General features: G+C 34.3%; 1 protein-coding gene across 1 annotated transcript; it reads right to left on the reverse strand.

Annotated features, from left to right (window-relative positions):
• Positions 1-249: 249 nt before the first annotated feature.
• Positions 250-16440, reverse strand: LOC115989499 (golgin candidate 5). Its single transcript, XM_031113191.1, has 20 exons — positions 16189-16440; positions 15857-16088; positions 11568-12589; positions 10637-10708; positions 9910-9984; positions 7311-7425; positions 4874-4935; positions 4710-4757; positions 3928-4212; positions 3781-3840; positions 3601-3684; positions 3408-3473; positions 3233-3331; positions 2930-3148; positions 2571-2685; positions 2270-2490; positions 1996-2055; positions 1799-1912; positions 727-801; positions 250-602 (listed from the first exon to the last, which is right to left on the reverse strand). Exons 2-20 carry the CDS (start codon positions 16014-16016, stop codon positions 567-569), a joined length of 2988 nt encoding a protein of 995 aa, XP_030969051.1. The 5' UTR covers positions 16017-16088; positions 16189-16440; the 3' UTR covers positions 250-566.
• Between the last annotated feature and the right edge of the window lie 3403 nt (positions 16441-19843).

The following is a 19843-nucleotide window of genomic DNA, read 5'->3' on the forward strand; positions in this document are numbered from 1 at the left end:
TATATTAGACACTGTCTTTTGCACAACTTTAACCCACCTAAAACAAAAAATTTAAAAAAAATTAGATGACACATGATGCAAAATTAAATAACAATTGGAATCCAATTTAGAATCTAATTAGATTTTCTCTTACCTTTTCCTTTAATTATATATATAGAGTTACCACTACCAATGAGTTTGGTAAGCACCATCACTTTAACTTTTAAATACTCTTGGAAGGCAAGCGAATGCCATTTTTCTCCAATCATAACAAAAAATGATTCAAAACCTTTTTATTTATAGTAAAATCAAATGGGGAAAAAAATTATCTTCAAAGCTTGATCATGTGCACTAAGTTTTGGGCTATACAACAATTCCCTTGAATTACAATACATGCTACATTTAATATGGGCATGCTCTTGCCTCTTTGTATATCTGCCGCCAAAACTCCTCAACGACATTCAAATCTAAAATGACCAAGTATAGAGGGAAAGAATAACCGAAGACCAACTGCATTCGCTTGAATATAAATTACACCATAAACATAGTGGCTAGCTGGTGGATACCACAACGGTTGAGTTGAAATATCAAGCAGTACTCGTTGATGAACTCATTGTCTGAATCTGTAAGCAAATAGAAACAAGAATGAGCATCTCTTTTCTTTTTCTTTTTCTTTATTTCCTTGTGTGTGTGCGCGTGGGGGCGCTTATTTGCAAAGATCGCCTTAGATTTTGGCTAAAAACATACCTTATTCACAAGTAGGTTTACTTGTTCCCTATACATCTCCTTCAAATCTACAATATCTGCACGAAGTTCCTCCAGCTAGACATGCAATCACATATAAATGTCAGGATTTGAGAGATGTGACACCTTATTCACATGCTTTGATTTACATTGTACGAAAATAAAATGCAGTTTCGCAGAAGCAACAATCACGAAATATGACAGAAATCCTATGCTCAGAGCAACCACAACCCCAGAGCTCTATTTATTATTGTTGCCATATGTAGATATTATTCCAATTGTAATTATTGTGAATATTTTCATGATGTACTCTCATCTGAATAAAATTATTTTACCTAAAAAACCTGGGTGTGTGTGTGGGTGTGTCATTGGTATTAAAGGTATTTTGGAAAGTTCCCTGAATAAAAACATGAAGCAGAACACGTAAAACCTTGAGGCTGCCCCCTATTATATATTTTCTGGGTGAAATTGGGCCTCACACACAACCTTTCCTAAGCGAAAAACCATTTGAAATGGCATATAAAATTTAAATGTAAAAGCTACACAAGCACAAAATGAAAAGTGCATTGCATTTGCCAATGCTTTCTTATCGCCTAATAAACAGAATGGGCAGGGAGGTGATAATGCAAACATAAGTAATCAACTTTTTTCTTTTAACCAAAAAACAAACTATAACTTTTTGTCTTTTTCTTTTTTGGGTTGACTGGTGAGTTAGGTGAACATGACCAATCTATATGAGGGAAAGTAGATCCAGGGCATTATTCTTAAACCATAACCACCATTATGCTTGCAAAACAATAAGAAAAATACTCAACTGTTAAAACTTATAAATACCTCCAGAATAGATGAAAGTGGCTCATCTTTAGAGTTGTAAAGTGAACTTTCCAGGAAAGCACAATACCATGATTAATATGATGCAAGATGAGCACAGTCAATGGTTTGAAATGATGCAAAGAACTCAACAACAAAACAGACTACCATCACATTTAGTATTATTATGCCTCTCCACAACATCCAAAGGTGAAAATTTATTAACCATTCTAAGCAAAGAGCCAAAGAAAAAGAATCTATGTACCTCCTCATCACGTTCACCCATTAGCTCCAGAGCAGCAGAATGCCTCCTCCTTAATGATTCTAGCTCTGCACGTATGCCAGGCAACATGGAAGACTCTGCCCGTAACTTCTCACACTGTAACCAACATGCACAATTCTCAAGTCCATCAACATGAAAGGACAGGAAGAGAGAAGAAGAAGAAGAAGAATGAGCCTCACCTGTGCTGTCATGCTGACCAACTCCTCAGCAAGAGAATCACGAATAGATTCCAATGATGCCTTAACCAAAAACAAAAAACAAAAAAAACAGACAATGAAAACTGTATATAGATGAAAACGTAAGAAAACTGCACGGTCCTTTTAAAATGCCATAACGGTTGGAATGTGAACAAATGCAGATCTGCAGAGCTCAGATCTAGAATATGTAATAAAGCAGATGGCACAAATGTAGTGTGAAATAGAATTTTAGTAGGAGCTTAAATATAGTCCATACCAAACGAGACATGTATGACGCAAGTTCACCCTCCTTCTGACGAAGAGCAGCTTCAAAAGCACTAGGTGTCATGCTCTTCATATAGTATGGACTCATGGTTACCTCTCCAGCATTTCTCCTCTCCGAGAAACTGTCTGATGAGTCCAAAGATGCTTGCAGATAATAGCTTTCCTCCATGCTGCCTAGGCTGCTAGCACTTGAAAGCTTTCGGGTTAAATTGCCTGCAAAAAGTTTCAAAATATATACATATATTAATGATCACGGACCATCGACTGATACAAAGTAAGCCAAAGCATCACACCATTCTCAAAAGCAGAATTGTGCCGTGTTATGGGAATTTGATCAGATGCAGCAGCAGACTGGACACGAGCTTTCCTTTCCAAATCCAACCGAGCAGCTTTCTCCTTTTCTATCTCCTGTCAAAAGTCAGAATCTCAATGTAGGAAATTTGAATAATGCTATCTAGGATATAAATAGAACAAGGACATTCTTCTTTGAAGTTTTTTAATTAAAGCTATGAATAAAAAGTCTCATTTAATTTATATAAACTAGAATGAGTTAGATTAGCATATCTTAATACAACTAGGATGGAGGCAGATGGAGTTCATTTTTCTTACTATCAAGTAACTTTAATAATTATATAAAAACAGGAAGAACCACCTGCTGTAGCAGTTCCCTGTGCACCAGTGCCTCTTGTAATTCTTGCTTGTGTTTCCGCCTAAGTTCCTTAATTTCTTCCTCAAGCTGGTTTGCACGACCTTCATGAGTGTCAGCTTCCTCCTTGGCTGCAAGGTATTCTTGCCTATTTTCAGCTGCTCTCTGTCTCTCCTTTTCAAGGGATCTACTTAACTGCGTCTGTTCTGCTCTAAGACATGAAATCTGCAAAAGATATATAACAGGTGTAAGCTAACATCTATGAAAAAGCTCCAATACTTAAAGAAGATAACTGAAAAAAAGCAGAACCTGAGCCTCAAGAACATTGATTCGAGATAAGGTTTGAGATAAGCGTTCATTCACAGATCGCTCTCTTTCCTCAGCAGCTGCAGCTTTGGCTTCTGCTTCCTGTAATATGATAAGAAGAACAAAATAAGAAACTGGTGGAAGTTTCAAATATAATTAACAAAAACATTCTATACACCTGAAGTCGAGAATTAAGGGATCTTTCAACAGCAGTCCAAGCTTCTGCCCTTCTGGCAGTAGTTTCCTGTTACCAATAAAAGGAGTCAACCACAAGACCCAAGCAACTGACACAATTAAAAATCAAAGGCCAGTCCATGGTCCACGAATATCCCCATTGGATTTCTAAATTACATTCAAAAAAAAATATTCACCTGCATAGCCTCAATCTGCCTTAAAAGAGGCCTTGTAGAGTCTGGAACTTGTGTGATCAACTCCTCACACCGGCGCTCACTTGCCTAGACAAAGAAGTCATATTAACAATCTGAAAGATGTTTGCAAAAATGAAAACAATGAAGGATACAGTTGAAGCAGAAAGGGGAAGTTAGACACACTTGATAACGTTTTTGAAGATCCTCAACATCCCTACGAAGCATGTCTTCTCTAAACACTGCCTGCAAAATTGATAATATAGAGAATTAATCATGAACAGTGGCAGGTCAGCCAGATGAAACCAACAATCCAACCAAAATAATAAAAACCTGCTGCTCCTTTCTACTTAGAGTTTGCCTTAATTCTTCAAGAGCCTGGACTAGCATAGCTTCACGTTCCTCAGCCTCCCTCAAACGACTCTCTAGTTCGGCTCTGGCTTCATTGTTGGCACGTGCCTCTGCTAATGCTTCAGCCTCCTTTGCAGCATTTAAAGCACTTGAATAATATTCTTTCTGTGATGCAAGTTCTGTTTGATGTTTTTCTATTGTTTCTTGCAGCAACTTCTCTGTAGCTGCCTTGTCCTTCTTGATACTCTCTACTTTATTCTCTTCTACCTGGATGTGGAAAAAAGAAATTACATACCATTAATAAACCATTCATAAATATAGATAATATTCTTAGCAACGGTATCTCTGGATCTTTTAAAAAGATTTTGAAGTAAGACAACATAAGATTTGACAATTTTTTTGGGAAGAAAACATGTTCCTTCTGTCAAGATCCCAAGAAATTTAAATTGCTTTGGAGTATAATGTAACCAACTTCTTCAATTAACCGACCACGAATAATTAGCTATTTCTTGCAAACAGAGAAACAATCTGTAAGTTCAAACCCAACTCCTCATAGGAGAGATACTATAATAGGCCTTCAAATTCAGTGGAGTTAAATATATTGTCTTATAAGGGAACTTTCCAGCAGAAAATAAGACAAGTGCTGAAATATGTTGGAAAGTCCATGTCTATTTTAACTTTAAGGTAATTCAAAGAAAGTACTTTTTACAGATTGATGATCCAGAAAATAAAATTATGAGAGAATGCTGCAAGAGTTAGATTACCTGAAGCTTTGTGCTAAGCCCCTTCTTCTCTTCTTCAAGCTCTCTAATCTAGCTTTCAGGAAAAAGAAGAAAAGAAAAGAAAAAGCATTTATTACATTAAAATTGGTAGCAGAAACAGAATTATAGTCTGAAAAGAAAAACGATCACTAGAACTAAAGAAATACCTGAGCCCTTAATTTCCTAATCTGAGATTCTTGAGCAGCCTGCTTTTTTGAAAGCTCTTCACCTGAGATGATACTCAAATATCTTTAGATATGAACAATAGTTATGCAACATATAAATTAAATTGCAAATTACACCCCTAAAGTTTGAAGGTGTTAGGATTTTATACCCTGAAATTTCAGAATTAGAATTTTACCTCCTAAAGTTTGGAAGTGTTTGAATTTTACACTCTGACGTTTTAGAATTTGAATTTTACCCTCTAAATTTTATGGATGTTTGGATTTTACTCCCTAAAGTTTGGGAGGTGCTTGGATTTTAAACTCTGAAGTTTTAGAATTAGGGGATGTAAAATCTAAACACCCCTACACTTTAGGGGGTAAAATCCAAATTCTAAAACATTAGGGTGTAAAAATCCAAGCACCCCCAAACTTCAAGGAGTAAAATCTAAATTCTAAAACTTCAGGATATAAAATCCAAACACCCCCAAATTTTAGGGGTGTAATTTGCAATTTTTTACCTTGTAAATTGAGAATAAATAAAATATGAATTTGTATACTCTCTAATATATAGACTTCCAAATGCTCACATCAGGAAAATCACATCTACAACGATTCACATTCCTTTTCCCCCCTTAGGTAGTCATGATGGTTTGCATGTGAGATATTAACTTGGTAGGTTAGCATGGCTGAAATAGTACTCTAGTAACATATGTAATAATACTGGCCTGGAAACCAGCAAATCTAGTAAGAAGCCCTTCCAACTGTACAGAGGAAGCTCATGCAACATTAGTCTCATAAAGTGCAATAATAACACCTCTCAGCCTAACAAAAGAATGCATCTCAAAGTTTAATGCTTCACTAAACCCATAAAGTGACTGCAGCGGCAGGGCATCATATCAACTTGCCATGTCAACCACACAAAAACAATTATTTATCAGTTAGAAACATTACACACCCAAATCCTAAGACACGTGGAATTTTCAAACTACAGGCCCTAAAAGTGCCAAGAGAGAATAAATTGCAATCTGGAACCTCAAACAATGTTTGGCACCATGAATAGATCCATATAATTGATAATAGTTCTTGAAAAAACTACCACCACAATCCTATAATTTGTAGAACTCTTTTCCTGCTGAAAAAATATGGCATAGCAAACACAGGACAAGACATTTCCTACCAGCAATGTGGTACAATCTGACACGTGCAAATGCTAACAATAAAAATTTACCCTTATTTAGCTGAAAAAGAGAATATGATGAGGGTGCAAAAAAATTTCTTAAAAATTATTTTAGTGTTTCATAATCACTAATTCCATATGTGGTTCTTCTGCATATGTTTGATATGTATTTAAAAACATATACAGATATAGCCACATCCTTACAATTAAGATTTGGATAGTTGTTGAATCAAAAAACTTGTTTCTGTTGCCACTATTCACAGCCACCATCTTTGGAATAATATTAGGTACTTAGATTAGGAGCTCATATAAAGGCTATTGGAGGAAGCAAACATTTAACTCATTGATAGCTGTGCCACCCCACTAGCTTCACAAAAAGAAGAGAGAGTTCTTCAAAATCCTGTCACACAACATGCATTATTCCAGCCGCAGCCCCCAATGGCTCAATGCTCTGTGGCAATGTCCAAGCTTCCATGTGCTACAAATCAACTATACAACTGCCTTATAGGCATCTTTCACAAAATCACTATATTCATGGCAAATGCAACCGAGTGCCTCTCTCCACTCCACTCACTCTATTGTACCACCCTAATCTCAATCCAACCAGCCTCTTTCATCACCCACTATCTTGCCAGGGTCAGCTCCTTCACCAAACAAACCTCAAGTCATCCTCTAAACAGTATATAACTTTACTGTACGAAGCATGCTTGCCTTCCCAGTCTCATATCCTCCTATGTTCATTTTGAGACAGAAAAAGTTGACCAATGAGGTATCTTATTCAAGTTGACTGGAACAATAACCATTGGAAAATATGCAAAAACCACATGACCCTTAACAAGTTCCCAATGCAGATCATCATCCATGCCTATATTTCAAATGAGGCCATAAATTCCTCCTTTTTCTTCACTTGGAATTTTTTTTTAATTAGTAAAAAAATTAAATTAAATTAGATTTTATGGCCTATGAAATTAAAACCAGTGACCTCTCACCCACCACTGGTTTTTAAGGGGATGGAAGAGTCATTTGGGCTGCAGCTCATTAGCCAAAAATTTCCACCACATGCAAAGATTTGTAACAGATATTTCCTCTATAAAATATTGATGTCTCTAAGACATGCCTCTCAATAACACAAGCCCATATAATGAACCTATCATAAACAAATAACCTTCATATGCACCAAAAAACAGGATATGATGATGAAAGAACTTATTTTGTTGAAAAAGAACAGAACATATAGCGTACTAAGAGTTAACGCATCTGTACCTTCGGCCATAACCTGACTAATTATTTCATCTTTTTCTTTCAGAAGAACAGCTGCATCACTTTTTCTACTTTGCTCCCGCCTAAGTGTATCCCTTTCCTTAGTAAGAGCATAAACCTGTTGTCATAAATGCCACAGTATTTTAATGATAACAAATATAACAATATGTTAAACTGACAAAACACATTCCCCCTCTATCCCCAAAATCACGTTGATAAATTATACTCTCTTTTGAAACCATATTAAAAACATCTGCCCCCATTTACACTTGGAATTTCAATTTTGCTGTAAACTGCATATAACCACTTTATTTTGTTATCTCATTAGCCTGTAACTATGTATAGTAGAAACTAGAAAACTTTTTTACTGACAGCCAAAAAAGGAAGTAAAAAAAAAAAAAAAAAAAACTATTTGTGTCATGCAAAGAAACTTCCATACAATTACATAAAATTCATATGTAAAAGAATATATCTCTCCCATAATCTTGATTGAATCATAAATCATACAATACATCAAAAACATCTTGAACAAACTTTAACACATTTTGGTAGTTCCTCAGCAGAATCGATTTAAGACATTTTTTAAGAGATTAAAATTTCTTGTGAGGTACTTCACTAATAATTATACTTTTTTTTTTAAATCAAAAACAAAATTTTTGTGTGAAAGTTTTTTAGAAAATTGAGATATTGACTTTAAAGGCAAACCAATGAAGCACTGAAATCTGTAACTTGAAACTAGGAACTACGAAACACAGATTTGTTGTGTTCAAAGGATTCCCTTAGCTGATTGCTGAATAGGGTAACCATATGGCATTAGATATCACTCAAAATTGAGAATGGATATTTGAGGGTGAGAATTAAGGCTTTGTTTTATTTGAATGAATGGATTAGGTGAAAGATAAGAAAACTCCTAATTTTAGAAATATTATGATAACACATCTGCCCTTTATTACTCAAAACAATGCAATATAAAGTTGAATCTTGAAGTTACCAATTAAGGCATGGTAAATTACATTTAATGTCAGGTATAAGAACATTACTTGTAGTTCAATATCTTTTCTTGCTTTCACATTACGCTTTCTTTTAACCAATACATTTAAATGTATGTATGATACATGATACGATATATGATTGCAATAATTAATTAAAAAATACAATACAAAACAAGAATTGCATGATAGAAAGTTAACATATATGTCACTAAATACCGTTGCTTTTTTTTTTTTTTTTTTTGTGTTTGTGTTTTTGATATGTATAAATGAACTGATACAATAAACATAGTTGCTATAAAACTAAGATAACATCACAGTCAGCAAGGTCGTTTTGGTTGTCACGGAATAGTCATATTTGGATGATTATCCCCCATTGCTTGATGTGGTGTTAGATATCACTCAAAATTGAGAATGGATATTTGAGGCTGAGAATTAAGGCTTTGTTTTATTTGAATGAATGGATTAGGTGAAAGATCAGAAAAAACTTAATTTTAGAAATATTATGATAAGACACCTGCACTTTATTACTTAAAACAATGCAATATAAAGGTGAATCTTGAAGTTACCAATTAAGGCATGGTAAATTACATTTAATGTCGGTATAAGAACATTACTTGTTGTAGTTCAATATCTTTTCTTGCATTCACATTACGCTTTCTTCTAATTAATACATTTAAGTGTGCGTATGTTGCATGATATGATATATGATTGCAATAATTAATTAAAAAATACAATACAAAACAAGAATTGCATGATAGAAAGTTAACATCTATGTCACTAAATACCATTGCTTTTTTTTGTGCGTGTTTGTGTTTTTGATTTGTATAAACGAAGTGGTACAATAAACATAGTTGCTATAAAACTAGGATAACATCACAGTCAGCAAGGTTGTTTTGGTCATCAGGGAATAATCATATTTGGATGATTATCCCCCATTGCTTGATGTGGTGCATTTGGAAGTAAAGGAATAGCAGGAGTTCTGACGACACCGAAAATTCTATGCCTGATCCCAAAATATTCATTTTTAGAACCTTATTGGCTTGACTGTCAGCCATGAGGAACCTTTCTTTATTTTCTATTGTTGATTTATTAGATTTATGTAACTTTTGTAACTGATTGTTTACCCCTGTATATTTCCTGTATACTTGGGTGACTCGTTTTTTCTGGATTTATACAATTTTATTACTTATCCAAAAAAAATCATCACAGTCAGCAGTGTATCAAAACACTCCCTCAATGGGTGTCAGGAGAACTTAAAATATTTAAAAATCATATATAGCATTACAAGATGAGCACAGCATGCTATTTTATGAAATATGAACATAGTTTACTCATATTTTGAAGAAATAAAGATTCAAAGTTCAAAAAAGACGATTCAGCCAAGAATCTTCAATTTCTCACAAGGTTAAGACTTTTTTTCCCTGTTGATAAGCTACACACACACACCCAGTAGGTCTTGAACCCATGACCTCAACCACCACCTAGCAATTGCAAGGGGAGGAGGTGCCAATTGAGCTAGAGCTCATCGGCCTCACAAGATTAAGGATTAAGACTCAGCAGCTCAGCTTAATCAAATCATAAATAAAAACAAAAATTCATGAAAAACATACCTTCCTTTCAACAGTTGCAACCCTTTGATGGTATTCTTCTCGCAAAGACTCAATTTCTGCATCATTGGATTTTCTCTGTTCCATAGTTTTCAAAAGTTAAATGTGAGTGTTTTGAAAAAAGAGGGGGAGGGCAGTATCTTTCAAACAAGGAGTATATGATCCCTAACATGTTCAATTGATAGACACCTACAATCAAACAGAAAATGGATGGGAAAAGAATAATAGATATATAACAATCAGCAATAAGGAGTATATATGAGTCCACATTGGAAACCAAAATTCAAGAAAACCCGAACAACATTTCCAAACTTGAAACATACAATGAAAGGCAGTCACAAGAACAAGCATATATAATTTTGTTTAAGAAAAACAAATTTAATAATAAATATTCCAAAACTAAGCATTCTTTACTTATTGAATCATAAACCATCAACAAAATTAACATAGGTGTTTTAGGTAAAATTACCAATTAGAAAACACTGAAAATCTATTAATTGTGAATAAAACCGACCAACAATACAGTTATAAATTTCTTTTAATAAACTACACATGCACATAAATCAGTCAACTAGGGATGCATAACAATTCTTCAACATACATATGTACATGAGTATATCATAATAAATGCATCCCTACTATTATACATATGTACGTGAGTATATCATGATAAATGCATCCCTACTATTACCAAGTATATTTACAGAACAAAAGGTATAATTGCACATACCTTCAAATCCTCAATCACAGATTTTAGTTGTTCATTTTCATTCATCATCCTTGCAATCTCATCAGCTTTTGCCTAAAAACATAAAACCAAACAAATAAGAATCCCTATAGATATCCAATGAAAGAAACGTCAACGATGTAATATAAAATGTCTTGATGCAACTATTAAAGATTGATTTGCTACGAATTCACAAATTCTTCCCTTCAATATTTATTTTATAGAGTACACATGTAAAGTTCAATTGAAGTAAAAGTCATGTTGTTTTAAGGATTTAGTCACGTGTCTGATTAAAGAAGTTCTTAATTTGGGTTTATATTTAATTAGTTATGGTCAATTTTAGACTCAGAGGCAAATTTGTAATTTTTGCAATTCCTATGAATTGAGGGTATTTTGATAGTTTAGTTGGGTCTAGAATTTTCCAAAAGATCCTAACTCCTAAGTATCTTAGGTTTTATTATCTTTGAGTCCAAGTAAGTCTTTCATTAGAATTTTAGTTTACTAGTCAAACTAAGAGTCCTAATACCTACTAATACAAGAAAGAATACTTATATATATTTGTGCTCAATGTACTCATAGGAGAGATGGAGTGGATTGATTAAAAAATTGAGTGTCTTGAGCATTGATGCATGTTAGCCTCTGTGCTGGTCTAGGAGCGGTAGAACCTCACCCTCAGGTATCCAACTGGTGTAAGAACAAGGATAATCAACAGACCAGCGGAATCTTCTTTAGTTCTCCAACAAGATGATCAAATGTCATCTACTCACGATACATTAAGGTTTAAAAATATCTTATGAGGACCTACACCAGTTATCAGTCCTATACATGATGAGATCGCATCCAACTAGTTTTAACACTAAGAAACGCCATGAATCAAGTCTGAATCTCATATATAAGTCTTACCCTACAAGAATATTTGGGCCTCGTGAAATACCTGAGCTTGTCTAGCAGCACCTTGCAATGCAGTTTCCATCATTTTCATCTCCTTCTTCACCTTCTCCAATTCAAGCACAGTATCTAAAGAGTCAGAGACATTTGTTCCTGAGCTCAACTCTTGCTCTTTAATGTTGGTCACATTATCATTGGCTTGCTGATCCACTTCAACCGCTTTAACAATTTCATGACTTTCGGGAGAAACTGATTCAGACACTCTCGCAGAAGCCTCGTCTGAAGGAAGTACACGGGGTGATTGATCATTAGATGATTCACCAGTGCTAGCAGTCTCCTCAGTGAAAACGGAATGTAAACCAGAGGGCTCAGTTGCACCTCCAGCATGGCTATCAATTGATGCCTCAGCTTGAACTGGAACCACTGTCTCTGTATTTTCTTCTGCTTGTAACATATGTTTATCTGTGCTCTCTACTTGTGTCTTCTGTTCATCCATGCTTTCACTCATATCAACGACATTACTCGCCTCGTGTGTCAAAATGGTACTACTATCAACTTGATCTACTTCAATGGCACCTGACTTGGCTTGCACCAACTCTGAATTTTCGGAAGGTCCCACTTCTAAATTCTCTTGTAGATTGCCAACAGATTCCAATGTCTCACCATCCTGACTGGTGGGTTCAGGTAGTATAACAGGCATAGGTAATGAATCAGATTCAGCTTGGTCAGGGTTTGAAATCACATTATCTGTTCCCTCTGCCATCCCTGGACGCTCAGCATCTTTGTCTACCTCAGGTACTTCATTTTCTTCTTCTGTAGTGGCTTGTTCAGATGCAGAATGAAGAGATCTGTCGTTACCATGTTCATTTTCTTCTTTTTCCTCTACTCCAGATTTATGCTGTGGAGATTCAGGTTTTCCAGATGGTTCCTCAACTGCAGGTGGATGCTCAGAAGATTCTGCCTTTGGTGATGATTCTCCAGTACTTTCTTCACTTTTATGCCCCATAAGGGCCATGACAGGATCAAATAGTGCTTTCCTGTCAGTGCCAGAAGGCCATAAACCTGACGCTGGCAAGCATAAAGAGAGGACATAATAGCTAAAATCAGTCTAACAGACATGAGATTACATCTTAAGAACTTTTAACTAAAATAATCAGAATACTGACAGGCATAAAATAGCATAACTTCAATGTGTCCTCCTAGATAAACAGCCAATAAAGCACATCTATTTTCCATTGATTTCTGAATTTGATGCATTTGTCCTAAGGACTAGCTCCATACACATTGTGAAAGTGCAAACCAAATGCCATTTCAACATAATTACAGACACATGTCAACAAGATGCATGCAACAGCACATCAAAAGAACTTGCACTTAAAGAGTAATACTAAAATTACCATTCACAAATGTTACTTACAGCCAATGCCCCAAAAAGAGAGAAACTGATTGAACCACCACCTCACACCACTAAAATTACAAATATTGAGATCTGTGGTATCAACATCCCAATATGTCAGAGTTTAAAATTTTTAAACCTATTTTAGCCAATGCCAGACACTAAACTAATCTATCTCAAAAAAAAAATTTTATTTTTTTATTTTTTGTAATTCAACAACAATGAGGGAAGGGGGTTTAGAAACCAGGGTTTTTATTTTTGTAAACGAGAGCAAGCAATGCCATTGAGCTATAAGACTCTTGACTAGGTATCTTTAAAAATAAAAAAATAAAAATTAACTTACTTCCACAGATTCAAGATACTACATTTATCATTTCCCTTTACCGTATGTGATTTAAATTTTTTTTAAGATTTGGAACAATGAAACAATATCCTCTATCGGGACAGGTATTCTAGATGGCAGAAACACATGCTGGTCATTCAGAAGTATAGCGAGTCTAATTGTCACCTAGTTTTCAGAATTTAACAAAACCTTATAAATTACAAGCCTGCCAACTTGATGTAGAGTGTAGATAGTAAAGAAGTTAGCAAGGTGGAAGAAGTTGTATTTGTCAAAAGGTGGTAGACAGACATTGCTTAAAAGTACGCTATCTAGCCTCCCTACTTATTTTTTATCTCTTTTCACCATTCCTACACATGTGGCAAACAAAGTTGAGAAGCTGCAAAGGGACTTCTTGTGGGTTGACTCTAAGACACATTTGTTGGGTTGGGATAAGGTGTGTATGCCTATTGATAATGGCGGTTTGGGTATTAGGAAATTGATCACTTTCAATAAAGCCTTACTAGGAAAGTAGCTTTGGTGTTTTGGGATAAGGAAAATTGGCTTTGGAGGAGGGTGGTAGCTTTGAAATTTAGGGAAGATTTTTTTTTTTGGGAGGGGGGGGGGGGGGTGGACCTCTAAGTTGGGAAGGGGTGTTCATGGGTGTGGTTTGTGGAGAAGTATCCGAATGGGTGGGGGATAGAGTGAAATTCTGGAGAGACAAATGATGTGGAGATTTTCCACTCCATTTGGCTTTTCTGGTCTTGTACAATTTTGCTGCAAACAAAGAGGCTTCCGTAGAATCATCTTTGATATGTCAAGGAGCAGGGGATAGAAGAACTTGGGATGTTCGTTTCATTCGGGGTCCTGATGATTGGGATGCAGATGTGGTGGATGATTTCTTTTGATTCTTGGCATCCAATTTACCTTCAGTGACTGATGGACTGAAGGTGATCATATGAGACGGAAGTTGACAAAGAACAAGGATTTTAGTATCCACTCGTATTATCATAAGTTACATGGTTCTTCTTCCATTGCTTTTCCATGGAAAGGTATTTGAAAGGTTAAGGCACCCCGGCGTGTCTCTTTCTTTATTTGGACAGCCGCATGGGATAGGATTCTCACGAGAGATAACTTTCGGCTTAGGGGCTTTGACTTCATTGACTGGTATATTATGTGTCGTTGTTGTGGGGAGACAGTGGATCATTTGTTGTTACGTTGTGGAAAGGCTTATCGGCTGTGGTGCTGTGTCTTTAGAATTTTTGGGATTTCTTGGGTCCCCTCATGTAAAGTGTCAGATTTTCTATTTGGTTGGTAGAATTGGTTGGGGAAGCATCATCTCATGTTTGGAATTTAGTTTCGTTGTATTTGATGTGGTGTATTTGGAGGGAACGCAATCAGCGGACGTTTGAGGATTTGGATAGATCCAATGACCAACTGCTTGCTCTCTTTTCTGGTTTCCTTTTTGATTGGGCTAGGGCTTGGGGACTCACATCTAGTGATTCTCTTCCTTTATTCCTTAGCTCTCTTCTTCTATGTAATTAGTGTTTTTTTTATGTTTTTGCTTTTCCATCTTTTTTTGTACTTTTGATATGCTGGTGCTACTTTGCATTTAGCAGTTTTTTGAATATACATCTTTCTTACCTATCAACAACAACAACACACCCAAAAAAAAAATTTAAATTAAATTAAATACCAAAAGATTTAAGAATTGTGGTCTAGTTTCAATATAAGACCTTGGCACTTTGCATAGGCAACTTTTAGTTATTATTGAGTCATATTAAGGCTTTTTTTTTTTTTTTATAATAAAGAAAACTGGTTCAATTTTAATAAATTTCTACTTTCAATTTACCTAGAATGGGCTATAATGGGCGGTTCCAGATGCCCACCAGTCTTGTTATATGTTTCAAGTCCTTTTTTCTATTTGGTTTGTAAGTTCTTAATTATTTTTCTTTGTTATTAGGAATCCTAGTCTTTCTAGTAAAATGTTATTTAGGAGATAGTGAGATTGATTTTAATAAATTCCAACAACTAATTTCAAGCTTTAAACTTAGGAAAACCTAAGTGCAATTGCCAGTGTTTATCATTCTTTGTTCTTGTTCTTTCTGATAATTAAGAGAATAATTTATTAGAAAGAAGGTACACTCGAATGCGAATACCCTTAAAGAATTATAAACCGACACTCATAAAGTCCAAAAAATCCATAATGGAACTACACAATCCCCCAAATTGTAGTATAATTTTCCAACAAAAATCTCCAAAAAAAAAAAAAAAAAACTATTCTTAATATCTTCCATAGAATGTTCTTCTTTCTCATTCAAAATCCAATCTTTTTTATTGCTTAAAACTACCGAAACCCTTAAACATCAAACTGTATTCAACAACCCTTCAAGATCTGATCAATAAATCTAATTTAGTACTAAATTCCTAAAGATCCTACATCAAAAATTGCTATCATAGCTCATTCAGACTTCAATCCATTATTCGTTTCGCGCTTCATTGCTCGCACAGTAACCTAATATAAACTAAATTAATCCTAATTCAATAGCACAAAATTAAAAAATGTGATTAGCAAATCAAAGAATACAATGAAATATTAATAGAAAGAAAGAAAGAAAACCTTCAGTGGTTGATTCGGAGTTGTCTCCAGACTTCTCTTCGAAACCGAGAGCATTATCGAAATTCTTCTCGATGTTCTTGACGCTTTCCTGGAGCTTATTCACGGCTCCGGCGAGATCCGGAAAGTTCCCCAACGAAACTCTCCCACCAAACCACGCCATCTTCTTCTTCTTTCTGATTCCAAACCGAAATCTCTCTAAATCGGACTATCCAAACACATCAATCAAGAAGCCCTGCATTCATTTCCATAGCCAATTCAAGATTTCAACAACAATAAACAAAACAAAAAACAATAAAAAATGTTCGGAATTGAAGGGATTTAGATTTGATCACCAAGCAAAGCATAGCAAGCTTCACATCGTTGAGATCGGATTTTGGTGATGAGAATCTGAGACGGAGATCAACGGTGGAGAATTGAAATTGGCGAGAATCAAATCAACGATGTTTGCGTTTGTTTGGTTGAGCTACTGGAAATGATTTTGGTTCAAAAAAATGAGAGAAAGAGAGAGAGAGGTGAGAGTGGGTTTTCTTTTCCTGTGGAAGAAAAGGATAGGGACAGGGAAGGGGGGCTCGATCTAAACTCTATAATGGCTCTCTGTGTATTGTTTAGTTAAAATACGGTGTAGTTCCATGACACTCCTAGAGTAGTATACTATTGGTGTTGATGAATGAAGACGAACGAAACGTCGTCGTTTTGGTTTATTTATTGGATTAGTGAAGTGATCTATTTCAAGATTGTTAAGAGATAATCTTTCCTTTTTGTCTGTCTTTTTTAAACAAAACATACACAAGAAAATTCCGGAGAAAATTTCACCTTTATTAGAAGTAGTAATAAATTATCAAAAGAACAAAACCAACACTAGAAATAATAATTTAAAAAACACACCAAAATCCTTTTTTAACAAATATTTATTGTTTTATATTAATTTTTATGAATAAGATAATAATTTATGTTAGGATCTTTAAATTGTTGGCTAATTTCATGATAATTTTTCTTTGTATTCTTGATCAATTGATTTTTATTGGGTTAAAGAGGGTTCAAGCTGAAGTTAAGCGTGCTTTGGTCAAGCAAATTTGGAGTGTTTGTCGAACTTGTTTGGCAAATTCAATTTTTGAAAACAAGTTGGAACAATTTCACAAAACACTTTGTTAACAAAGCTTAAGCCTTATTTCCCACGAATTTAAACACCAAGAAATTCCCCGTTGAAGTGTTTTAGAGTCAAGATAAACCCTAATCTATATATCCATTTCTTTCTACCTTCTCCTTCTCTACATAGCCAAATATCTTGGAGAAGAGATTGATACCCCCATCCATTACCTTCACTACTTCCAAAGTTGAGTGAGTTAATTGGGGATTGGGAAATCATTGGAGCACCCCTCAACTAGTCTTGATGGCCTGAAGATGTAACTAGAGCTTGGTCAGAACTCAGAAGCTAACATAAAAAATAAAAATAAAAATAAAAATAAATAAAATAAAAACGACTTTTATTAAGTCTTTTGTTAGTTGGAATTTGGACAAGTTTGCTACATAGTTGGAGGGTTTTTAGTCAAATTGTATTGCAACTATTTTATCTTAAAGGATCCGATTAGCGACCTAAACCAAGTAAAGGTTCTTATGCACAATATTTAGATTTGTCTCTTTGATAACACATCGATGTGTTATCTTTATGGTTGCTTTTATGTGGGTTGTCTATTTTACATGCTTTTATATGTTTTCCCATACTATGTGTATCACCCATGCCATAATCAATTGGTTAATCACTTAAACTTGGGATTAATTGTTAGATTAACCAAAAAATTTGATTAAGACGTAATTTAAAATTTGGAGCCTAAATAGTTGCCTAGATTAGATTAGGTAATTAATTTAATTCTCACTTTAACAGTTTGACTGATTAATAATTTATTTAAATATAAATTTACTCATTATATATCTCCTTCGAATGATCATGCTTCACTCACTTATGGTTTAGATTAAATTTATTCCTCAATTTTTGGTATGAAAGCTAAACTCTATAACTTTTTGAATATATTAAACTCATTTAGGCAAAAGTATCCTTTTTATCTCTATATTTTGGGAGAAATTTATTTTGGTCCTTATGTTTTTAAATTTTCATTTTAGTTCTTGATTTTTTTTTTTAATTTTGTAATATTTCATTTTAATCCTTCTCATCATCTCAATTATTAAAAAACTCGACAACAAAAAGGCAATGTAAAAAATTTAAAAATAAAATAAAATGATGGATTTAATGAAAAAAATAGTAAAATTATTTATTTATTTAAATTTTTTTTTTTCATTTTTGCTCTTGCACTTTTTTGACAACCAAACACATAAAAACAACACATTTTGGTATCTTTTAATATCTCCCTAACCAAACACAACCCCCCCCCTCTAAATAACCCAATTTGATCTCTCTCTCTCTCTCTCTCTCTCTCTCTCTCTCTCTCTCTCTCTCTCTCTCTCTCTCTCTCTCTCTCTCTCTCTCTCTCTCTCTCTCTCTCTCTCTCTCTCTCTCTCTCTCTCTCTCTCTCTCTCTCGTGAACCTCTCTAAAGTCATGTGCATCATTATTAGGGTCGTGGGGCTTCCATGTGAAGAAATTGCAGTAAAGCAAGGAAGTCTTGTGGAATTCATCCACGTTGATCATATGATCAACGACTACTTGAAGTCCCAACCCTGGGTGGACACGATCCTCTTGGTCTATACCACGGTGATGTCTTCCTCCCTAGCAGTGAGTGAGGAGTCTTATGAGTGGTACTCCAAATGGGAAATAAGAGATGAACACTTGTTCACAAAAAGCTCAATTTATTGTAAATAATTTGCACAAAAAAAATACAGGTCAACCTATTTATCCAAATGGCTAGGGAAAATACAGGTTAACCTATCTCTAATTATTTTAATGCCTTATTTGGTTATAAGCTCACGTTACTAAGCTCGACTTTACTATTACTACTATCATTTAAGTCAATTACCTCTACTCGAGCCCCCATTTTTTTTTTTTTTTTTTTAATGACTAAGAAAGGGGAAATGTAAAAATATTAATCAAGTAATAACCTTATTATAAGGTTTTTTAATTGAATTTAAATACATAACTACATTGAATTAATTGTTATTCAAAATGATAATATTATTTGGACTTTATTCATTAAAACAACAACGTGTTTGAATTTAATTAAGAAATATAATGTATTATTAAGAATTAGGTGGTATCTCTATAAAAAAGAAAAAAAAATAGTTGGGTGGTACAATTTTCCAATTTACTTATAGCTTTCTCCCTGATTAGTTATAAGCTTACGTTACTCAGCTCAACTCTACTACTACTACTATCATTTAAGTCATTGCAATTACCTCTATTCGAGCCCTTTTTTTTAAAGGACTAAGAAAAGGGGAAAATGTAAAAATATTAATCAAGTAATAAACTTATTATAAAGTTTTTTAATTAAATTTAAATACATAACTACATTGAATTAATTGTTATTCAAAATGATAATATTATTTGGACTTTATCCATTAAAACAATAACGTGTTTGATTTTAATTAAGAAATGTAATGTATTATTAAGAGTTGGGTGGTACAATTTTAGAATTTACTTCTAGCTTTTCTCCCCAGTTGCAGCTACCCAAAGGATACGAACTCTCCTTGTACAATAATTTTGAGAAAATAACTTTTACACACTCTATCCATTCAAACAGCAAGTCATGATTTCGTTCTAAACTCATGATTTTAGATAAAAACAAGTGCGTATTAGCGTTACTTTATAGGATGTGTTTGTATTATTTTTATTTTTATTTTTTATTTTACTTGAAAGGATGTTTGTGTATTAGTGTGTAATAACATTGCTCATAATTTTGAATTAAAACCATTGGATCAGTTCAATTTGATCCTTGCCGTCCGATAAAATATATCACGCACATCTTACCGTCCAATATCCACAGCGTTGTAATTTCAAACAAGCCTATAAATACCTCCAATCTTTACTTTCACTCTGCCAT

This window comes from Quercus lobata, chromosome 5, assembly GCF_001633185.2.
Source record: "Quercus lobata isolate SW786 chromosome 5, ValleyOak3.0 Primary Assembly, whole genome shotgun sequence".
In the NCBI taxonomy this organism is placed as follows: domain Eukaryota; kingdom Viridiplantae; phylum Streptophyta; class Magnoliopsida; order Fagales; family Fagaceae; genus Quercus; species Quercus lobata.